The 24,473-nt window shown below is 46.2% G+C and overlaps 1 protein-coding gene across 3 annotated transcripts in view; it reads right to left on the bottom strand.

Moving 5' to 3' along the window:
* Positions 1 to 24,473, bottom strand: part of TPST1 (tyrosylprotein sulfotransferase 1) — a 307,002-nt gene that overhangs the window by 7,280 nt on the left and 275,249 nt on the right. For 2 of the 3 annotated variants that reach the window (XM_086954624.1, XM_086954623.1), the window contains exon 4: positions 2,224 to 2,274. The exons of the other annotated variant lie outside the window; for it this stretch is intronic. In XM_086954624.1, coding sequence (XP_086810750.1) covers positions 2,224 to 2,274 — 51 coding nt within the window. The remainder of the gene's footprint in view (positions 1 to 2,223; positions 2,275 to 24,473) is intronic. 3 annotated transcript variants of the gene reach the window in all.

The raw sequence follows: 24,473 nt of genomic DNA, 5'->3' as shown, positions 1-24,473 counted from the left end.
AACCCTGGTCCCGGGCCGACCTCTGCCTCCGGGTCTGCCGCCTCTAACCGTTGAGCCACACTTCTCTAAGAGAGACAAAGCCTCCTGTATCTGTAAGGAATGACGTTGCATGTGTAATTCTTTATAGCAGGATGCTCGGATGCTATAGGGTCAAGAAGGTCTATCATCATTCGGGCCAGTGCAGTCAGTAAGTCACCCCAGGTTGTTCTTCTAGGACCTGGTGTTTATCTTGTTTGTGTGGTTATGGCTGGAGTCTCTGCTTCAGCCCATTTTAAATATTCAGTGTGAGTGACCATAGAGAATTGTCTTCCTATTCTTATCCATTACCTACTAAAAAATATCTTTGTCATTATAGGGACTTGTTCTTACTACTCAAAAGAAACACAACGTAGAAAAAGATGATGCTTGCCGAACGAGGGTACAGCTCAGTAACGTTTCTCTTTCCATTGCCTTTCCCCCCAAATCCCCCTGATTTCTCTTGCAGTTTGTTGTTACATGGAGCAGCATGAGATTAGGTCGGCAAGTGGGAGTATAACCTATCTACACAGATTGCATGTAGAGCTACTACAGATCTGCCCTCTGCTTCCACCGCCCACAGAGTCTAGCGGATGGCCCCCATCTTATTTTCAGATCTACAGTCTGTTGCGCTTCTTTGCTGTACTTTCCACTTATGCAAAAATGTCAGATGTGGCATGCAGGTTTTTATGAAGACCCTTGTGAGTGTGTATATTGTGTTGTTGGTGTTACTAGGACTCCTGTTTAGGAAGGATTATAAAGTGGGTAAGTAGATCTGGCCGGGAGCTCATTCGAGTGGGTCCGGCTCTCTCAAAAGCCAGCCGTGCCCCTGCCATTCTGGTACATGGCAATGAAAGGTGTTCCTATGTACCTGAAAGAGAACTTTAAAATACATCTGAGAGTTCCGCTCTCTATTACCTTAGCTCCTTAAAACTAAGACAGAACAAGGAATCTGAGGAGAAAAAATATCCATAGGGGGCAGACTACAGAACTAAGAGCAAAGCAAGTGTTCCCTCACTCATTCATAGGCTGTGGCACCTCAATATGGAAATGTGTACCATACTTGCTTTGAACACAGCCAGCGCTGTAGCATTCAGAACCCATCTCTTCCACCATCAACATGAGAAAGGCAATCTAGTTTCTCTTTTCCTGTCTATTCTATTTGGCACTCTCCTTCCCCCCCCCATACCTTTGAATGATAGGCCCATATGATACATCTTTTACATATTTCTTTGATTCAAGAGCGTTTCAATACAGATACCTTGTCAGAACCCCATGCTATACTGGTATAAAGTGCTCTGCTACCCAAAATCCCTGTCCGCAATGTTTTAAGATGAACAAATAAGGTTTGAGTGGAGCCAATAGAGTAAAACATTATCAGTCTAAAGGATTGCAAGTGAGTAGTATGGAAAAGAAATAGCTAAACAGTGGCTATAAATAGTAGTCAAAAGAAGTTGCCTTCACAGAAATTAGAGGAATGGGGTATTTACATGGCTCTGTGAGGGCGGAAAAAGTTGTAGAACTGTTGGCAACAACACAAGTGAATGAGGTAGGGTAAAGAAGGCATCCATCTTAGTGAAACTGGGGACAGTCAGGCAGTCCAAACAAGAAAGGGATATTTCAATTCATAAACCCGCTGCAGGGAAATCTTGGCAGGAAATGACCTGGGCGACGGGAACTGTGCTTCTGGCAACATTGGCAAATTCCACAGTTTGCAAAAGTGTTTTGAAGAAGCATAAAGGAGGCTGGAAAGCTTCATAGTTTAAAGATGAGGTTAACCTCGGAAAATCCCCAATAGGCTCTTCTAGTAATTCCACTGCCACAAGAATGCGTCTGAGAGCACAGTGCATTATTCGAAGTTGATACTTTTTCAGCCTATTCCATATTCATTGAAAATGATTGATTGGCACAGAGTAAAGCCTGAAAGTCTGACATTGTGACCAATTTCTGTAAGTAGAAAAGTACCTCGTCAACTCAGTTAGTGCAAACCTAGACTCAATCGCAAGATAATCACAACCACATGTTGGCACAAGTCTCTTTAGAAACTTTCTTTAACTTGAGATTGGAAAACTCTGTGGTTTGATATAAACATGCCAATAAAAAGAATGGCTAAAAAAAGATGGATACATCGATATGTTTGGTTTATATGGCATTCTTCATTACAATCACATGCACTGTAAAGCATGCTAGAGGACTGCAATACTGCACCTGTGCCGCATCTCTGAGAAAATCGGGCAGCTGAAATTCACCTTTAGAGACCTGGAAAACAATGTACAACGCTCACACTCTATGATAACAAAAATGGGCATACATAGAGATATTCAAATGAATATTAAGATTGATGCTCACAGTTGCTATTAACCACTTTTACACTTTCCTCTTTCTACAAAATATTTGCTGGGGACATCTAGACATGGCATTCTGCATTCACACAGTGATGTTAGCACCAAAGAGAGACTACCGCAGAGATGGCAACCGTGGGCTGTGCGAGGTTTGCCGCCTGACCGTCAAGAACTGGTGTTCAGGCTTGCAAATCTTCACGTGTGACCAGATAAAAAGGGCTGAGACATGCTCAAAGGAAGGTGAGACTTGAGACTTTCTGCCCAATGTAAACCAGAAGCAAAAACAAGCAACTCAGTTATGTGGAGTAGTTAGTTAAGTTGTGTGATTAAATTACCTGCATTTACTAACTAACAAGCACTGAGCTGGACATTAAGGGCCTTATTTAGTATTTTGTGGTTGACATACTCCATCAAAACATGGCAGATATTAAGTCTGTCATATTATCAGCCATATAGTAAGTACTGTAGGCTATAGTACAACAGACGGGACATCTAGCACATTTGTAACTGAGTATCCCAGCCAGAAAATCCCAAATAAGGCGGTACGTTATTGTTTCAGTTAGTTGGTTGTTGAATTTTGAGCTCTCCCCCGCCCCATACTACCTCCATGAGAAGCCTGTGACATCTCACCCTCACTGCCCTGAGAGTCAAGTGCAAGAAGGGATACGTGACCCAGTTTGCAGAGCCATAGTAGGATGGACCCCAGGAGACCAGTGACAAATGACCACAACCGTCATGGTCAGGGTCCGGTAGCCCCTGTCTGCCCTGTGGACCCAAGAATGGGTTTTGCAAATGCAGCAAAGAGCTGCTTTGTCTTGCAAATAGATGTGTTCTGACCAATATAATGCTTTAGAGCTCTTTTCAAATCTGTGTGCAATGCTCTTTCTGCCACCTTGTTAGGGTTTGAAAAGAAAAATTGTCAACTCAGTAGTATGATTCATATGAAATGCAGAGACCACCTTTGGCAGGATGCAAGGATTTGTCCTCAGGACAACTTTGTGTTCCACCGTTAAAGCCTGCAACTCAAAAGCCCTATGCAAGGAAGAGATTCCCAAGAATTTTTTCTGGCTCAAATGGAGGTCCTAGGAGTCCTTTGAGAATCACATTCACTTACTAATTTACTTACTAATGTAATAATAGAGGAAAAGTATCAATTTTGCTGCATAGCAAAATGGTAATGCAAGTTATGCATACATTTCTAGGGTAGGTATAGGTAGCCATACTCTAGGACCACAGCTAATAAACTGCACGTTCATTTGAGATTTGTATGCCTCAATTGACCCTGAAGCTGTGTTAAGAGGTCCGATCTGATGGGTAACTTCTCGTGTGGGTGAACAGACGATTCCAGCAGTGATGAGTACCAAGTTTGCCTTATACGCATTGGTGCATTGAGAATGACAATGTAGATATCTGCCTTAGCTTCCTCACTGCATAAGGGAGCATAGGTAGTAGAGGAAGCGGGTAAGGAAATATCCCTGACCCATTCATCCACAGTGCATTGGCCATGGAGTGTGGGTGCAGGTATTGGAAACAAGGCTTGTGCATTTTTACATTATCTATGATGGCAAACAGATTGACTGTGAGCTTCCCCCTTTTTTGGAAGTACTGTTGAAGTACTTGAGGGTACATCGCCCACTCGATTACTTGTTGATGCATCCTAATTAGTAAGTCTGCTTGATGCTGAATGGCTCAGTGCCATATTGTTTGTGCTAACACTGAGTGGCAGGATGACTGAAATCACTTTTGCTTCTGGATTTATTACATGACAGTCATATTGGCTGTCCTCACCAATACCGTTTTGCTTTGAATAAGTGTGCAAAACACTCTGAGTGCCACATATATCTCTGTCAGCTCAAGACAGTTAAGATTATTTTGTTGTTATTGCGATCAGGTACCCAAATAGTCATGTTTTCATGTATGTTCCCCACCTATGAGGCATAATTGGTAATGGCCATATGCAGCTGAGGGTGCACAGGTGGACTGCCCAGCAATACATGATTCTTCTACATTTTAAAACTGTGCTGAACTCTGGGCTCTACTGTCATGTGGATACATTAGTCCTGAGTAGGAACACCACAATTTACATGGTAATGTTTTTAAAGTTGTCTTCCTTTCTTAAACACAGTGATGTTTGACACATTTTTCATTGCGTGCCCGTGCAGGATAATATTCTCTGAAACAGCAGTGCATACATTTCCACTTGGTAGGCATATATATATATATATATATTTATATTAACACTATACCTTGGACATTCTGTACAAGAATGAGTTCACTACGCAAAATGTTGTTGTTGCCTCCCTTTGGGAACAGAGCTATCACAACAGAATCAACAATAGCAGCCTAACTAAAACCTCGACATGGCAACATGGGTGATGTCTATTATACATACAGCATCGCTTCCTTATTTAGTTAGAGGAGCATTTTGCTGACACCGAGAGGCAATCGCATGCCGGTATCCCAGCCCAGGTGATACCTGTCAACCTCTTGTGAGAGATGTTGACCTCCTCTCCACCAAGACGTGTAGTCTGATGACACTTACCCACAGGTAGTGGGGAGTTTGATCACCGTATGGGGTTTTAGCAGATTCACCCACCCTGGGCACACTAGGCAAGGTAGTGCTAGGTAGGAGTACATTATATTACAGTACAGCATATATTCACTGTTATAGCACAATGGTCGAACTGTGTATCTTATTCACCATTCTCATCATGCTAATTATGTTATTCGGTTTCCTTCTATTGATTGTTGCATGGCATGTATTTTACTCAAGAATGACAATGTTTCAATTAATATTGAAACTGCATTTTGTGTAATTCTTGGGTACTTCTTTGGGTATGCAAACGAAAAGGTTCTAGATCTGTTAACACAATTTACTTGGAGAGTCAGATTGTCATGTTCTGAGGTTGTACAATCCATTTGTTGCCTTGTCAGGTTAGAGGTACAGATGATGCACTGTGAGCTGGCAGGTCTTAGGCCAACATAGCCCAATGGTATGGTTGTAATCGGTCTTGCACAGTTCTGATGTTTATGTTGTCCAAAATACGCACAGATTTAATTGGGAAGAATAAGTCGTACAACACTACCAATACTAGACTCTTTCCTTGACCTGTCACTTATGATCACTGTCTGGACAAACACTCCTTTAGACAGCACATGTGCAGCTCAGCATGTGGTCCTATGGCAGTACATGAAGCCATCATCAGCATCAGTTTGATGACCATCCTTTACTGTTAAGGGACATAATGTCTGAAAATAAGGAAGAAGCCTTTAATATGCCATCCCCTCTCTTGGCTGGGATAGGCTTCCATATCACAAAGTTTACAACTGCCCTTAAGAAGGGTTGTATCGGTTGTGAGCAAAGATATGACTTTGACATGCAGGAATGACAGGGGAGCTAAGTGTGTGCAGGGCATTGCCAGCGGCTTCAGCTATTTATCAGCCAATTGTCAAGACAAGGAAAGACATGAAATATGCTGTTGCACTGTGATGACTAGATCTTTAGTAGAGACCCTCATGGCTATTATGACTAAGACAGCGATTATATGCTGGATGAATGAGTATGTGAAAGTATGTGTCCTTGAAATTGAGGTTTGTCATGTAATTGCCTAGGCACTGCAGCAGAATGAAAATCAGGGTAAGAGGAAACAAGTAGAGAACCAAAACGAATACCCCAAATTGTATTTGGATACCCTCCATCTCTTACAATTTGCACAGTCTGTAATCTGCCATAACCTGCTGTAAATGTAGCAGACTGTTTGCATTTATGGTACAAACTGATGTTAGTAAAGCCATAACAGGGGGAGCAGAGGTTTGAGGAGAAAGTTGCAGGTGAAAACCAAAAGAACAATAGAATCTTGGTTAGACAAAAGAACAGTATAATGATTTGCTGTAAACCAACTCAGCCAAGGGCCACCGAGTTACCAGCTACTCTTGTTGATTCATAACATAGCAGCAGTGGTATTTTTCTAAGGATTGGTTCTAAGGATTCAGTTGGTCTGCCAATAAGTTTGGAGACGATGAGTGGCTGATTAGTGTGTTTCAGAAATGTTCTAATGCTCAACAATTTTTCTCGATTGGGCTGTTTTGGCTTTGTTGTCTGGTGGTGTTTCCCTTGCCCCCTTTCCCTACTGAGACATATCTCAATTCCTTGCCTGTGTATGGGGCTTACCGGTTTCATTTCCTTGTGGTTTCGGTTCATTTGGCCCACCTTTTGGATGCTGTGGGTCACTCTCTCGCCCTCTCTCTCATCCATTCCTCTACCCCTCCAGTGATTGACCCGGTCTGGTTCATCTTCGTTGGTGCGGACATGGAGACACTGAGCAGTGAGGCAAATGGTCTCCAGAATTCATTGGATAACACTTGCAAAACCTGATTGTAACCACCCTGGCATTAACCGGCTCGTTGAAAGTTTCTGTGGAGCACTTGACATTGTTTACACAAGAAAATATTCCTCAACTACATAAAACTTCACCTTGTGGTGATCATCCACTCTTTGAATGACAGAGCGGTAGGCGGTCATATCATTGGGTGGTAAAGCCTTCACTGGGGAGGGCTCAAGGTTAGTGACATCCTGAGGGTGAAGATTATGGTCATGCCCAGGGTTCTCCACATCATCTGGTACAACTGCCTCAAAATGGGGGTCCTGTGGCTCAAAGTGACTATCATGGTCGGAGTCAGTGGGGACTGGCTTCTTTTCTTTCTTTTTTTTAATACTTATTTAGTATCATATTCCAATCAAATGAAACATGCATGCCAACATGGCAATCCTGCAGCGACGATTTTCAAACATCCAAGCTCTATATATATATATATATATATATATATATATATATATATACATATATATATATATATATATATATATATATATATATATACATATATATACATATATATATATATATATATATATATATATATTCACTGAAAAAACCATAGGTTATAGACCATATATAGTTAGGGATTAGCATTTAAAAAACCTTATTTTATTTGCACAAAACCATTGAAATTCCATATATAGTTAGTTGCACTAACTATATATCGCGGACCCGCAATCCACTGCTAATGATGTCACATATTACATCATTCATGACATGGTCAGTGACATCACTGATGACATCACTGATGACATCTCAAATGACATCACTGATGACATCACTGACATCTCATTTGACATTACTGATTACATCACTGATGATATCATTTATGTGATAATACATCTTCAGACTCTAATATAACCTTAGATACACTCAGTGTAAACAGGCACTCACAGACTGTCACTCATCCATGGAGTTACTCACACACCTAGTCAGTCATGCAAAGAATCAATCACACCTCCATTTCCTCAACTATACAGTTATACACACCTTACTTATTCAAACATATACTAACACATATTTACTCTCTTATACAATCCTTGATACAAGTTCACAATGATTCATACAGCCACTCTCACATTCACTGGCTCTTATGTTCAGTTATTTATATATGTCAACTCTCACATGGAGTGTGTTTTACATATGTACTTACTTTGACATGTAGAACTGAGATATCCATTCACTCACCAATACACTCATGCACACAGTCAACTGTCCATACAGCTGTTTCTACATGCACTTTTGAACCCATACACCTAGGGAATCAACTGCTCACACATCTATGCACAGAGTTATACACCTCCCAGCCACCCACACACATACTCAGTCTCCCATACAAATACTTGGGCAACCATTCAATAACCCATATAGTTACTGATATAGCTACTGATTTAAACATGCAGCAGTTTACAGAAGAACATAAATAATGATTGCCAAATTAAGACACTTTAATCACTAACCCATGCACTCAGTGAGACACATTTAATCATTCTCTCATACAGTCAGTCATGCACCTACTAAATCCTTCATCCAGACACTTATACATCCACTCATTCTTCAATATGTAAGACATATTTTAACTTTACAGAAACATACAGTCACTGGGTGTTGTCATCAGTGATGTCATCAGTGATGTCATTTGAGATGTCATCACTGATGTCATCAGTGATGTCACTGACCATGTCATGAATGATGTAATATGTGACATCATTAGCAGTGGATTGCGGGTCTTATACATCCACTCATTCTTCAATATGTAAGACATATTTTAACTTTACAGAAACATACAGTCACTGGGTGTTGTCATCAGTGATGTCATCAGTGATGTCATTTGAGATGTCATCACTGATGTCATCAGTGATGTCACCGACCATGTCATGAATGATGTAATATGTGACATCATTAGCAGTGGATTGCGGGTCCGCGATATATAGTTAGTGCAACTAACTATATATGGAATTTCAATGGTTTTGTGCAAATAAAATAAGGTTTTTTAAATGCTAATCCCTAACTATATATGGTCTATAACCTATGGTTTTTTCAGTGAATTTTCAAGGTTTTGTAAATGCAAATTCCTAACTATATATGGTCTATAACCTATGGTTTTTTCTGTGAATTTCATTGGTTTTTTAAAAGCTAATATCTATAGCTGTAAAATATATTCTTTATTAAGTGACGTATCACGTAGCCCGTGAGACGCCTCATGATGCATCGCATAACCGTGACGTATCGTCTCTGCAGCGCAAACCAAACCCAAAACGTAAGCGCGCCAGAACACGCTTAAAGATATATATATTTTTTTTAACCTTAATGAGACAAAATCCACACGTGCACATATCACAAACGTTTTATAATGTAACTAAAGTCCTAAAACCCTCTATTAACTACAATGCTTTTTAATGAGGTGCTATCATGTATATTGGTCCCAAGATGGCTGCCAACACTTCTTGGATGAAGTGCTGACAGCCAATCAGATCAGATGTGTGGTTAGGCTCCGCCCAGATATATATCTTTTTTTGAACCTAAATTACTCAAAATCCACGGGAGCACATATATTGAGACCTAGCAAAGGCACATCGGGCTAACAGTCCCTACAATTTTGCCAAGTTTCGTGCAAATCCATTCAGCCGTTTGAGCTAAAAGTGAGGCCAACCGCCCTATGGAAAAATGAATGGGAAAAACGCGTTTTGGGACCCTCCTTTTTTCTCGGCCCCCCCTTGACGACCCCCCCCCAAATTTTCAGGGGCTGCTCAGAAACAAAATGTGCCATTTTCCTGAAAATTTCAGCCAATTCCGTCCACAAACGCCAAAGTTATTAGACATAGAATTTTCAAAAGTTCCATAGAGAAAAAATCCTAACTATATAGAGACAAGATGGCGGCCGCTCCGGACTGTTTACAATGTTGACAGCCAATCAGCTACTCCTCAGACTCCCGTTACACTGCCGGTTAGCTTCCCGGTTAGCTGCCCGGTTCGCGAACCGGGACGCGTCTCTACGGCGAAAAAATCGGATTTTTTTTTTGTGCCCCGCGTGACTCTATAATATCCCCCTCATCAATCCTAGGGGGTCACAAGGGGTCTACCTCGCCCCCTTTCCTTCATTTCCCCCTTTGTTTTTGCCTCCTCTTGTCTCTCAATCCTACCGAGAGACAAGATGGCGGCCGCTCCGGACTGTTTAGAATGTTGACAGACACCGGAGAGCCAATCAGCTTCGCTTCGCAAAGTTCCGATACGCGAAAAGTTCGCGAACCGGAGCGCTGCCCGGAGCGCTGTTACAGATATATATCTTGTTTTAAACGTTAATTTCTCAAAATCCACTGAAGCACATATATTGAGACCTAGCAAAGGCACATCGGGCTAACAGTCCCTACAATTTTGCCAAGTTTCGTGGAAATCCATTCAGCCGTTCGGGCTAAAAGTGAGTCCAACCGCCCTATGGAAATTAACATGGGAAAAACGCGTTTTGGGACCCCCCTTTTTTCTCGGCCCCCCCTTGACGAACCCCCCCCAAATTTTCAGGAGCTGCTCAGAAACAAAATGTGCCATTTTCCTGAAAATTTCAGCCGATTCCGTCCACAAACGCCAAAGTTATTAGACATAGAATTTTCAAAAGTCCCATAGGAAAAAAATCCTAACTATATATACCTACTGGCTATCGCCAGTAGGTAATATATATATATATATATATATATATACATAGCACAATTTCAGCACTTGCACTAAGTTAGCCAACACTCCTCAAATAATGATCATGACTTTATTTAACTTGCCCAAGCGTACCCAGCAAGCGTTTTTTTCAGGTTACTCCTCTAGTGCACAACACTTGAAGACACTTGGCCTTATTTCATTAACATTTATACTGTAGTTTGTCACTGTATTTACTGACAGTATTTGTGCTGAGGAGTTTGTCCATGAATGTAATGTTTACAAATTTACTAAACAGTTTGAAACGCATTGTTGCTTTTAGATGTATTCATACAGCAAGATGTCTTCTATGTCTATTATTCATGTAGGAGTGGCTAATTGTTTGTAAAGCACTATTTAAGACACACCTCTATGTAGGCACATCATGTGATCAAGACCGGGGTGAACCGGTCGAAACACGTCATGCAAAGGAGGTCGTGGTGATAATAAAACAGCACTTTATTTCACGAGCCAACTTGGGGTCCGTACCTGTTCTTCCCATCTTCGAGTCTCGAGGGGATGTGGATGTTTGCTGCAGGACTCTGTTGCATATATATCTATATCTAAATATATATACTAACGTTGTGATCACATGGTCCAATCTCTTTGCGAGCAACTTAGCGAGGGGATTGGGGTCTATGTTTAGAATGGAGAACAGCCTGTGGGACCCTGTATCTCCTGAGTCCCCTCCCGTATTGGGGAGAATAATGTAAGTGCCTCCTGCATGGATATCAGTAGTACGCTGTTTTATTCTGCCTCTTGCAGGGTCTCCAAAAGCTTGCGGAGAAGCACCGCGGAGTATGTTTGGTAATACTCTACTGGGAGCCCATCAGGTCCTGGGCATTTCCTCCTATGGGCAATGTCTTGGAGGGCTTCTAGCATCTCCTCTGCCCGTACTTCCTCCTTTACCCTTTGCCTTTGTGATCCTGGGCAACTGCACTCTGTCTAGAGAAGCTATCCCTCAATATCACTGTCTCCTCCACGGGGCTCCATATACCTGTGCCAGGCGGTACCGTGGCAGCTTGTTTATTGCCTGTTGACCCATCACAGCCACTCCATCTGACCACACCAGGGAGAGAATTGTTGGCTGGGGCCTCTCCCGTTTAAGCAGCTAGGCCAGCACTCTGCCTGACTTATCGCCCACCCTGTAAAGGCGCTGTCTATCCCCAGATTCTATTTTGTGCCATAGGTTTTACTGAGGCTTTCCCCTCTCGACACCACTTTCAGCGGCCCCATTCTGTTCCCTTTTTCTCCTGTGTATTCCAGTTAGAGTCAAAGTACCCCTGCAGTACCATCTTTACATTGTCCTTCTATATAGGTTCCCCTAGGGCTTCAGGTCTGTGGCGCAAAAGAGGGGCACCCAGGCATTGCTCCAATGGAAAGCGCATCATATATTTTACCCTTTGTATATTCAGAACACCCTCATCTGATATCAAGAATATCACCATTACCCCCTCCCCGCAGTGCTGTGCTACGCTTGGGTGGAGTTCCTTCCATGTGTCTAGGCAGTGTAACCGGGTCATCGTGTCGCTCAATGCAGCTGTCATGTTCGGTTTTGTCTCCATTCTAGGTGAATGCCTATCCAGCCCATATAATAGGCATGCCCATGTAATGTAATAATTCTGCCTCCAGCAAACCCAAAGTACCCCACATCATCCACACTGGTGCATAGACACTAAGGAGGCACTCTTCTGTGCTATTCAATACTCCGTGTACCAGCATATACCTAACTTCTCTGACAGCCACACAGCCACACATCTGAAAGGGGCCCCCAGGTGCTATCCAGTTGGAGACCTCTTTGGCACAGTTCGAGAATGTGGAGGAGTAGAGCTGTCTTCTCAATTTCTTGTGCAGCCTCTGTGCCTCCGCCTCCATCAATTGAGTGTCCTGCAGAAGTGCTATTTGTATCTTCATCCTGCATAAGTAGGTGTGTACTCTATAGCGTTTAACAAAGGAGTTCAGGCCTCACACATTCTGTGTAAGAATGCGTATAGTTCCTATCGCCATGTCCTGCAGTCTATTGTGTCCCTGTCGGTCCCCCGTGACCTTCTGTCTATGCCTCCCATAGTCGCCTTCCAGTCCCACCCTGTTGGAGGCACTGGAAGCCTGTGCGCTGCATAATTTGTAACTTGTTCAACTTCCTCCCTCCCTTCCTCCACCCCGAGTAAACAGTAATAACCTCAACCTGTGTCTCCCCACCTCTATCTGCCACCAACCCCCATCCAAACTTATCTACTATGCCGCATGACTATACTAGCATGCGGCAGCATCTCCCAACCCCGCAACCACCTAACGTTCAATTGGGGGAGAAGTATACTCAGGGAACAGTTATGACCTAGCGGCCGGACACACACTCCAATCTTGGACCATCCCTAAGGTTCTGCATGCAGCTCACAGCAGACTCTCCAACCAAGCAACAACCACTCTCCTCACTACCCTCCACAGGAACTCCAGCAGTGGAGAGAGATTATAATCAAGTGCCGTCTGAGCCGCGTAGAGGAGAAGGGAGAAAGGAATGAAAGAAAAAAGCCCCTCCCACCAGAAAAGAAGAACAATTGTCGAAGTAGGTAGGGGGTAGGAGGCCTCTGAACTGGCATGCCATCCCTTTGCAACTCCAACCAGCTCCTGACACAACGCAGCCGCCACCTCATTAAGGTACATACAGTTGGCTTAAGAATGGTCCAATCTAAGCTTCTGTGTCTCATTGTGCTGTCCTACTTCAGTTGCCCAAATCGTGTAATCCACCAATGGTCATCTTTACCCTTATTCAGGTAGGCGAGCCAATTGGGAAGCCCCGTACAGCACTAATTCCAGTTCGCTAGTTTGAGGGTTGCTTGGCCTCGACATCCAGCATGTCTTCCACCACGTCCAAGCCACTTTCAGCAGACGTTGAGGAAGTAACTGTCTCCACCAGGGCCCTGGACTTCTCCCATTCCAGTCTGTGTCTTTCCATGTCCAGCATTCCAATACGTTGCACAACCACCCAGGTGTCCTATGCCGACCTCCTCCTGCATCTGCCCCTTTTATGTCCTGTAGAACCGTTCTGGCACCCTCTCTGCGACCAGGCCGGAACACCCTGGGATCCGGGACTGGAGTACGACTCTCTTCCCCAGACTTCCAACCAGTCCCACATGTCTTCTGGCCTTGTGAAGAAATATGCATGCTCTTCATGCACCACCTTTAGTTTAGTCGGGTAGAGTAACATATACTTAAGTGCCATAGCTTTCAATTTCTGCTTGACTCCCCCAAACGATTCTCTCTGTTGCTGGACTCGCTGTTGTTGGGAAATATTCGAATCACATGGTTGTCAAAAGCTGGGTCCCCCTGCCTGTGAACCGTCTGGAGGATGGAGTCCTGTCCCTATAGTTGAGGATCTTTGCTATTATGGTCTGTGGGAGGAGAGGAGGAGGGGAAGAGGGGTGAGGGGTACTAGGGGCCTATGTTCACTTTCCACCACAAAGACCGGTCACTGGACAGCCTCCATGATTTTTTCTCTAAGCCATCCTTCGAGGAATAGTTATGGTGCAGTACCCTCCACGTTTTTTGGGAACACCGCAAGGGGTAAATGACATCTCCTGGATCGGCCTTACGTATCATCAGTGTGCATTTCCAGCCTCTGTATCAGTGTAGTGAGGGTGGCCACCGTGGTTTTAAGTGCCAACATTTCCTCCTGCAACTGGCTGACCCCTTCCTCCTTAGCTGTGGATCTTTCTGCAACTTTACTTAGTTCCATCCTCAGCAGGTTTACATTGAGGGTAACCGAGTAAACCTGCCTGTACGTTTGCACTGGAGGTCTCTATCGCTGCAAAATCTGTGCCCTTCGTGGGGCCCTCTAACTTCACGCAGAGGGACACAGCCCAGCCTGGTGGCTGTGAACTGGTCCATCTTTCTTTGTTGGGCCCCAGAAAGCATTGTAGTTTGATGACTGGGGACAGCAGTATTGTGCACCCCAGACTGGGTCAATGAGAATGTCCATGTGTGCTATCTTCTCCCTCCTCCTGTCAGACAGTCACCCCCTGGTGCTTGTTCAGGGGACTCCTTTGGGGTTTGTGTGGTCAAGGCCTCTCCCCCCAGGGGTTAGAGTAGTTCACCGTCAGTCTTTGCAGTTCAGTATCATGGCACCTCCGCCCCTATTCTTCTGCCTCTCCACTCGCCAGGGGGCGCGAAGGCCTAAGCAGAGGCTGCCCCCTACCGGTCTCCTCCGTTATTCAGTTTGTAGGCTGGAGGGATGGAGGGAGGGAGGAAGGGATGAACCAACATTTCAGGTGCAGCCTGCGCCTCGAGTGTCTGCTCGTGTACCATCCGAGGTACCATGAAGGAGGGGTGAGGGGTGAGGGGAGATGGGGTAGAAGGGAGGGTCGGAACACCCCACCCCGAGGGTGCTGCCTAGTGTGCTCTCTTCTAGGCCGTACTCATACTCACTGTGTCCTCCCAAAATCCTTGCATGTCAATTCATGGGCTTTGTTTTGTGTTTTTGTTGTTTGGACTTGCTTCTGGTCCGTCTGTCCTGCAGAGTCATGCCTGTCTGCAGGCGACCCTACGACCAGTTCCTCGGGGGAGGGGGGTGGGGAGCACAGACTACAGGGACCTACAAGCTGTGCATCTTAAAAGTACACTGAATAATTCTTTAGCATCACACATTAAATTATTTGTATTATAGATACCTTGTACACATAAAGCAACCATAGGCTTTAAAAAAATATTTTAGTCAGCACTCGAAATGCAAGCCAGACTCATTGTTTTTGCCAATGCTTGTTTGAATTTAGCATTATGCCCAGAGGCTTCATGAAAAACTCACAAGACACCACAGACAATGGGATAATGCAAACAGCAGGTGTTAATCCAAAAAGCAACACAGATAGAAAACAAACTAGGGAGATGCCCGCAGAAGGCGTGACCATCAAGAGCCAGAAGAAGCAGCCTGGAGAACAGCTATAGCAAAAACCCCTGCAGAAGGACCACCCAACACCAACCAGTAGTGATCCAGGAACATGTGCCAACCCTACAGATGTCCTCAGTAGAGACCCCCTTTATAGATGCCCAAGAGACAGACAGACCCCGGGTAGAACGACCTTGAATCCGGGCAGACACACCTGAACCCCGGGAACCATAAGCCAGCAAAATTGTCTCCTTAATCCACCTACTCAGGGTGGAGAGAGAAGGCGTATGACCAGAATGAACAGGCCCAAAAGTGACAAACAGGCTATGATAGTTGCAAAAGGACTAAGTCCGCTCCAAATACACCAGCACCGCCTGTCGGACATTCAACAGAGAGAGGCCAGTATACACCCCGGACTCAACGACCGGAGAGAAAGTAAGCAAAATAACCTCCTGGGAATGGTTGACAACTGACTGAACTTTGGGCAGAAACTTCAGAACTGGACACAATACAATACGGTCCGGTAATACACTCAATAAAGGAGGAGAGCGCAGAAAAGATCCCAGCTCCCCAATCTGACCAGCAGACACGAGGGCAACCAAAAACACCACCTTCATAGTGAGGAACTTGACATCCACGGACCCTAAGGGCTCAAACCGAACCCCCTGAAGGCCTGTACACCAACAGAAAATCCCATGAAGGCGCAAGACAAATCGTCCTAGGACGCTGATTGTTAAATTTATTGAGTGCAACAATTACCCGAGGGCATCAAGGCGCTTTAGACTACCGTCCAGAAAGAATGTGCCTGAGAGAGGGTGTTAGCAGGGGTGGCTATAGGCAGAATCACCAAGTTTTTAGGGCCTTTCTTAAGGGAAATGGCTTTAATGTTTTTTGGCAGGGTATTCCAGAGCTTACTGGCAGCCGTAGAGAAGGCTCTGTCGCCCCATTTCTTCCTTACTGTTCTGAGTACGTGGAGATATAGATTAGAAGATGAGAGAAGGGATCTGCCCGGGGAGTACCATGAAACATGGATTTCAGTATCGTAGGGTAGGGGAGATAGAGAGCCTTATGGACCATACATAAAGATTTGAAGCTGTTGAGTTGTTAATAGTAAGCCAGTGTAGGGTTCGCCGCAGAATGTCTTTTGGAAATGTCCAGAACCAGTCTTGCAAGGTCATTTTGCACTAGCTGGAGTTTGTGCTTCACATTATTGTTTGAGTCTAGGTAGAGTGAATTACAATAATCCAGCCTGGACGTCGTAGAAAGCAACTCCGGAGTAACCGGGCCACTAAAGGATCCAGATCATCCAACTGAGGACAGCGGAATGCGGCCCACCGAGCCCGAAGCATAGAAGGGACTATGCCCAAGGCAAAGCCATCCGAGAGGAAATACAGCACGCTCATTGGATACACAGAAATGAAGTCCAGGCCCTTAGAAACACACCGCTGAGAAAATGACCCCAAAGGGTGGGAATAAGACTGAAGAGTCACCAGGCAAAGGGAGCCTTGCAGCAAAACAACCACCTCCATGGAGCAACCCCTAGGCAGAAGGCTCACCCTCTCAGGTGCCAGGCCTGAAGATGAAGACGATGCAGAAACCCCACAGGAAGAAGAGGACCCCTTAATGGATATGGAATATCTGGGATCGCCCAGAATTCCCGGATGGCTATTTCCTTCAGCAGAGGAAACCACAGGGAGTGAACCCAGCTGGGCACAACCAACAGAACAAAGTCCCTGTCCAGGCAAATCTTGCACAGAACTCGAGCAATCAAAGGGATCAGAGGAAATGCATAAAGCAGGGAGCCCGGCCAACGGAATGACATCGCATCCACTCGTCACGATCGAGCAGAAGCGGGGAGGTGAGCGTTGGTCGAGGCTGCAAACAAATCCATCGCTGGGCACCCAAACCCTAACTGCAACAGTTGGAACACCGCCCCATCAGAAAGATGGAGGGAAACACCCTGCTCAGGCGATCCACCAAGCAGTTCTCTCTCCCCGGGAGATAGACCACCCTGATCGACAACACAGTCTCCTCCACCCAGGTCAGATTCTCCTGTGCTAGGAGCCATAGAGAGCAAACCCTACAGCCCCCATGGTGATGAGGTAGCCCATCCTGACCGGATTGTCCGTCCAGAGCAGAATATGGTGCCCCGAAAAGCCAAAGCAAACTCCAGGTAAGCCAAATGAATGGCCTTCTGTTCCCAGTAGTTGGATGAGCAACCAGCCTGCAGGCGATCCCAAGGACCCTGCACCGACGGGAATCCAACATCACCCCCGCCCAACAGGCTGGCATCGGTCGTCAACTCCCGGGAAGGGGACACCTGAAAAGGGAGACCCCTAGAAAGATTGGAGTCCACCATCCACCAACCCAGATCGGACTGAATCTGAGGAAACACCACCACCAGCAGATTGTAATCTACGGAACAAGCGGCCCAAAGCGACAATAGATGTTTCACCAATGGGTACAGATGTAGAGGAGCTCAAGGCAGCACATTTATCGCTACAGACATCAAACCCTGGACCCTCAACCATTGATGTACTGGGGCTGAACCCTCAGGAAGGCAGAAGAGGCAGGGAGAACAGAGGTCACAAAACCCTTCAAAATTCCGACCGCAGAGCCGGCATAAGAGACGCTCAGGTGAGTGTCTTGTGATTGACACACGTCGGGAAGGAAGATCGCTCAGTATTACTGTTGCATTGGCCCCAAGGACAGCGCTGAAGCCTACCCGAGCTTCACGGGTCTAACGAAACTTGAGGGGGCCTCCCTACAAGGCACATATAGAGGCCACCTCCAGGCTCAATCAGGAGCTCTGCAGCCAGAGTTCTGTGCTGAGGAGGCTCCCTGGAGCTTGGGGGACCCCGCACTGTGAGGGCTGCGGGGGTCTGTGTTACGCCCCTTGCAAGTTCCGGGACGCCGGATAGGGGCGGGAAGAGCAAATCCCATTCAAGGTGAGCCTGCTTTTGCAGGGTAACCGAGACAAAGTGAGCCTGCTAAGCAAAGGCAACATAATAAAACGAGGATAATGGAGGGAAGGCGGGACTGAATAAATTTTGGAAGGCGGGACTGTACACAATGAGCCCACTAGAGCAAGACCTCCGCACCGGGAATAGGGACCTGCTAGTGCAGGACCTCGCCCCAACTTACCTGAAACGCGTTCTGGAGAGTCTGAAGTGCAGAACCAAAACAAAAACAGGAAGTGGGGTGGGGTCAACCCTCCCTTTGTCCTGTGTCAGGGTGGTACGCCATGTTTTTTTTTCACCGATTAATATAGCGCAAACTCGACCTGAAGGTACTGTAGCGCTTTACATGAGCACAACTTACGTTGAACAAGGACACATTCATTTTTTGGTAGGCGTAGGAGATTAAGTGATTTGCCCAGAATCACAGAATGCTGAGCCGATGCCGAGGCTCGAACCTGGTTCCCCAGCTTCAAAGTCAGCTGCTCTAACAGTAAGGCTACACCCTCTCCCTATGTTGGGGAGGGATGGGGACATAGAATGTAAATTGATTTGGAGGGTTCTGGTGTGGCGTTGAAGCTCACTTCGTAACTCTGGTGGCAAGGAAGACTTACGAGGAGGTAATGCAACTTTAGCCAACACCATCAGCAAGTTGATATGACAAACTCCCGCTATGGTAAGATTCCCTTACAATCATGCAGTGGCTGACTTCACTCATTGGCCCCTTCTCAGTATAACATGGCAGGTTCTCATGACTGAACAGTGTGATGTCTGCTTTAAAATACAGTTTCTGTCACCAGTACTGGCGATCTATACCTCCTAATTCATCAGTCACATTTTTCTTAAATTAATTGATATAGTGAGCCAGGACATGAGATGGTTATATGTCAACGTCGACGTTTCAAAAAAAAAAAAAAAAAAAATAAATAAATAAAAAAAAAATTATATATATATATATATATGTGTTTGTAGATACATAAAGTAGGGTCTTCTTCAGGACAAAAGAAGGAAGTGCGACAGCCCTTGGTGTTTGGGAATTCACAAGAATAAATCTATTAACTCATCAGAGACTTCGACGTACAACCATCTCATGTACTGGCTCACTAAAGCAATTAATTTAAGAAATAGGACTGACTAAATTGAAAGACCTGAAAAGGACGTAGAATTTATGTTATTGTCTCGTTTATTGTTTGAATTTGAAAAGTCACCCAATTGCACTATATGTCACCACAGTCACGCATTGAATTGTCTGTGTATTTGTTATTATGTTTTCTTTGTCAGACAGCCCCCATTGGTATTATCTTTTTGTTTAAAACTGTTTCTACAATTGGCGAGAAAAAAAGAAAAAAAGACCAAATAATTTAATACATATATATTTTTTTGATAAAAACTGAGGTGTGGTACCTTTATTATAAATTCACTTTTGATTGTGAAAGAAATAATCAGGTTCTGAACTAGTACCCGTGGTACGTACTCAACGGAACTACTTGTAGCTTTAAAACTTCTGTTTGACAACACCACCAGTGCAACCATGGACCCTACATGTATGTTACGCAATTTACTTTAATCTCTGGCAAATACTGCTCTTACAACAGGTTTGAAGTGCAGTAAAGCAAGCGGTTGGGCAACAGGCCTTTTCCACAATCCTAAAAGTGGGTTTTGATTTATTTACACAAGCAGATAGTCCAGGTTTTTCCAGCTTGCTGTGTCAGCCATAATGTGGATTTTGGCTGCCTGGAAACTGAACCCGCCCCGACTGGCATCGGGGCGGGTTCCTGTTCAGGCCGCGCACTTTCTCAGAATGAAGAGTGAAGTAATCATTCCCTAACGGTGCGGTGGGAGGGACTTCTTTTCATGTGCTTACTGTGACAGAGAGCAGACTGGCACTTCAGTGCTACTGTGCATTGTTAACACAAACACAATTAGATGCATGGCACAAGTCCTAAAAAAAGAAGTGGGGGGACGCTGACGTCACGACAGGAAGTGCCGTCACGAAAGGTGGCTTGCACCATCAGACTCCTTGCATCCCCTCACTCACCCCTTAGATGCGATTGCATCAGAGAAGCCACTGCGGGAGCAGCATTCTGAATGAGCTCTGATTTCGCCCCAGAGAGGCCAAAGAGTGAATGTGTGGCTCCATTTGCTCCAGCTATCGAGCTCCGGTAAAATAAGTGGGGGTACCCCGACTCGAGCCCTGAAGATACGACAATACAGGGGCCCCAAGCAATAGCCAAAAGAGTTAGTAGCACTCACTTGTGTTAACCAGGGCCGGTCCGAGGATTTGTGGGGCCCCGGGCAGAATAGGAACATGCGAGGCCCCTATAATTTGCATAAGATTTAACCTGACAGGAAGTGACCTCATAGGGTCAGGAAATAGGCCCAGCACAAAAATAAAAGTGGCCCCCATTAGTGAATTAGTTAGCTAGAAAAGTGTCAAAATTAGGGCAGTTTTTAACTTGTAAAGACATGCTGTTTACATTTTTTGTAAGGTATGAGAGATTGCATAATTTGATTTTGCTGCAGGCAATGTTTGTTTTAATATCATGAAAATCAACATTAAAAACATGTTCATCTGACCATAAAGCAGGCAAACAAACAGCCCAAAAACAGGTCAAATAATAACCTGGCAGATTGGACCATTACACACTGCCTGATTGCCCTAATGTCCAACCCGGCCAATGTGTTATACAATTATTATGCTGATACAGGATCATTGTTTTTGCAGGTAAAGTAAAGGACATGAATATAGGGTCCGGTAGGGGCCTGTTTCAATGTCGATTTTAATTCACCACCAGGTAAAGACTCGAGGGACCTAGCACACTGAAAGCCCTAGTCCAGCCAATTTTACATTCTGATTGTGCTCCTCTTCCTGCACCTCTTGTCTGGCTGCTATCACACCTATCTGCTCCCCCCCGCCCCCTCTCACTTGATTCCGTATTTCGCACCCCTTTCATTTACTCTGTGCTCCCTTTCCCTAGTCCTGGGTGAGCTGAGCTGTTTTCAGTGTGAGGCGCCGTCATTCTATCTTTCCTTTAGCGCCCTGCAGGTTATCCTGCTTCTTATTCAACCAGGGGCAGGGCGCACTTCACACGTAACGGCTCTTTAATTACCTGTCTAATCGCTGCTATCCTCATGCAGATGCAGCGATTAGGCCAAGGCAGGCAGATATTGATTAAATCCCTTGGGCCTCCTGGGCCTCCTGGGCCCCCTGGGCCTCCAAACTCTGAAGCATTTGAAAGCGCGAGGCCCCCTGGCCGCGAGGCCCTGGGCCGCTGCCCACGCTGCCCATGCCTAGCGCCGGCCCTGGTGTTAACTGTGCGTGGGCAGAAGGGATTTTCACAACTGGCTCTTTGTTATGATTCTATTCGTAAAGCACGCAAAAGCGTCATGGCACTACACAGACACCATACAACTGACAGCAGATAAATGAAGAGGTCAGGAGCCAAGTATTGACACGTTTACTAGGGATTACAATAGACAATTGCATGAGCAGGTATATAAGAAGGGAGCCCGCCGCCTAGCGGTGGACACCGACAGCACGAGCACCAGAAGAACTCAGCGTGTGGAAGGATATGGGGCAGAGCTCCAGCACAAGATCCCAGGGCACGTCTGGGTTTGCCCCTGCTGAACTCAAGCTCACTGCCAGAAGTAAGAGAATCAGCTCCCAGATTCAGACCCCAGTGTGAGTACAACTCTACGGTCACTGGTAAAGCCGGGGTCTGTTTTGTTGTTTTGAGCAGAAGTGCCTAGAAGCAGGGTTGGATTGGGATTAAAAATCGGCCCGGGCACGCTAAAAAAAAGTGGCCCACATTTGCATATTGACTTACCGCAAAACAGTGCTTCAGAGCAATTTTATTAAAAAAAGGTGGGGGTCCAGACTATACGGCTGAGGTGGCTAGGCGCAGGAAGTCATTCACTGAAGTGAAAAAGACGCTCCGCGATAGGGGCCTACCCTACTCGATGCTCTTCCCCGCTAAATTGAGGATTGTGGCCGAGGGCAGGACATGGTTCTTTGACACACCGGAGGTGGCACGAGAATGGCTGGATGGGTGGAGACAGGTGGGCAAACCCCAACGCCCGCACAAGGACCGCCAGAACCAACGTAGCGGGAGGACGACGGAGCACCAAACTGATAGCCCTACAACTGAAGAGGGAGCCGCGGGGCTGGACTCGGATCTAGAGAGAGACCCTCTCGACTCAGGACAACCTGCTAAGAGTTGAATGACTGTGATACATATGGGCCGGCACATCTGCTGCCGTTGGGACCTTGTAGCTGATGGAGCTGAGTAGGGCGGGCATTGGCCGATGCCTGTAGGGGACTCACCGACCCCACGAGCAAGTAAGAAAGATGGACGGGGATGGGTTTAAGCACTCTGCCAAGTTGGGGTTGCGGGCGGGTTATCGTCCGTGGTGCAGGGGAGCAGGGAGGGGGAGGGGGGGGGGAAGTTGTAATGTTTTAATTGTTAAGGTTCTTAGTCATCGCTGCTACTACACGAATCATGGCCCCACTGCAAGCCATACACTCCTGGTTCTTTGTCGCAGATCTTCCCACAGGCACTATGCTCCGACTTCACGCTTTGGTCACACTAGTCATACCTCCACATGGCTCAACGACATAACGATGCACCCGCTGTAGGAGGCGCGCACCTCACAGCGGTATCCCCCTTGAAATTGCTCACCTGGAACGTCAGGGGACTGGGGGACAAAATTAAGAGGGGGTTGGTTCTCCAAACTATCAAACGCCATGGGCCAGACTTGGTGATGCTACAAGAGACGCACCTGGCTGGGTCCACCTGCAAAGCTCTTGACAGGCGCGGATATACCATGTTAGCGCATGCAGAGTTCACCACGGGGTCCAGGGGCACTGGGATACTTCTCAAGAAAAACTCCTCCTTTATGGTTCATAGCCACAAAACGGATGACCAGGGCAGATTTGCGGCGTTGCATGGCCAATGGGAGGGGAAGCCCCTCACAGTGGTATCAGTATACATCCCCCCAGCACTACACTCCACGGCGCTGCCTGCACTTAGTCAATTTCTCATCGACCTCCCTGAGGGTGACATGATCATTGGAGGGGACTTTAACGCCATAGCAGATCCGCTACTAGACACCTTTCCCTTGCGAGACCGGCAGCGGGGAGCTGCCGTGCTTCCTGGTTTCCTGTCCGCACTGGGCCTGACGGATGTCTGGCGCCACCTGAACCCGACGACTAAACAATACACGCACTATTCATCTGCACACAACAGTCTGTCGCGCATTGACTATCTTTTCTTCTTGGGGGTGGGGCTGGGCTCCGTGGACAAACTGGAAATCCTACCTAGGGGTATATCTGATCACTCTCCTATATCCCTCCACATCACATCCAAGGAGCGCAAGCGAGCCAGGCTATATCCAATATACCCCAACTACTTGCAGGTCCCGGGTGTCCGGAAGGGGCTTAAACTGGCCTCCTCGAACTACTTTACAGAGAATACGGGTACGGTCTCTTCACCGTCTATACTTTGGGAGGCCTACAAAGCGGTCCTACGCGGCGCAGCGATAGCGACTATCACAGGGCACAAACGCGACTCCAGAAAAGAGCTCGCTCAATTGGAACTGGCGCTCCACAACGCGAATATCGCCCACATGTCAAATCCCTCCCCTGACACCGCGCATGCGCTCCATCTCAAACAGCAACAACACATGGCACATCTCACAACCGTGACCAAGGGACATCTGGCGAGCACTGCCAGCAGGATCTACGATGTAGGGGACAAGGCCGGGAAAATGCTGGCGTGGTTGGACAGGCGGGGTGGTAGCGGCAGAGGAATTCAGAGGCTGTACAATCGGGAGGGCCAGCTGCTGACGCACCCTGAACAAATCGTACATACCTTAGCACAACACTTTCAGGAAATCTACACACCGACCAGGGCAGTCACTGAGCAGGAAGCGTTAGCCTCACTTGACCGCATCACGGTCCCCACGCTTTCCCAAGAAGCGCAACTCGAATTGGACAATGATCTGACCGAAACTGAGATCCAGTTGGCAATACAGTCTTTGCAATCTGGCAAAGCACTTGGTCCGAATGGGATACCCATAGAGTGGTATAAAATGGCAGCCCCCCTATTAAGCAAACCCTTACTGGAGATGTATACAGAAAGTCTGGTTACGGCCACACTCCCTCTGGATCAGCGCACGGCCACCATAGTGGCCATCCCCAAACCTGACAAACCGCCGA

Source organism: Lissotriton vulgaris, chromosome 2_1, assembly GCF_964263255.1.
Source record: "Lissotriton vulgaris chromosome 2_1, aLisVul1.2, whole genome shotgun sequence".
NCBI classification, from domain to species: domain Eukaryota; kingdom Metazoa; phylum Chordata; class Amphibia; order Caudata; family Salamandridae; genus Lissotriton; species Lissotriton vulgaris.
The sequence above is the reverse complement of the archived record's forward strand: the minus strand, read 5'-3'. Positions and strand labels throughout refer to the sequence as shown.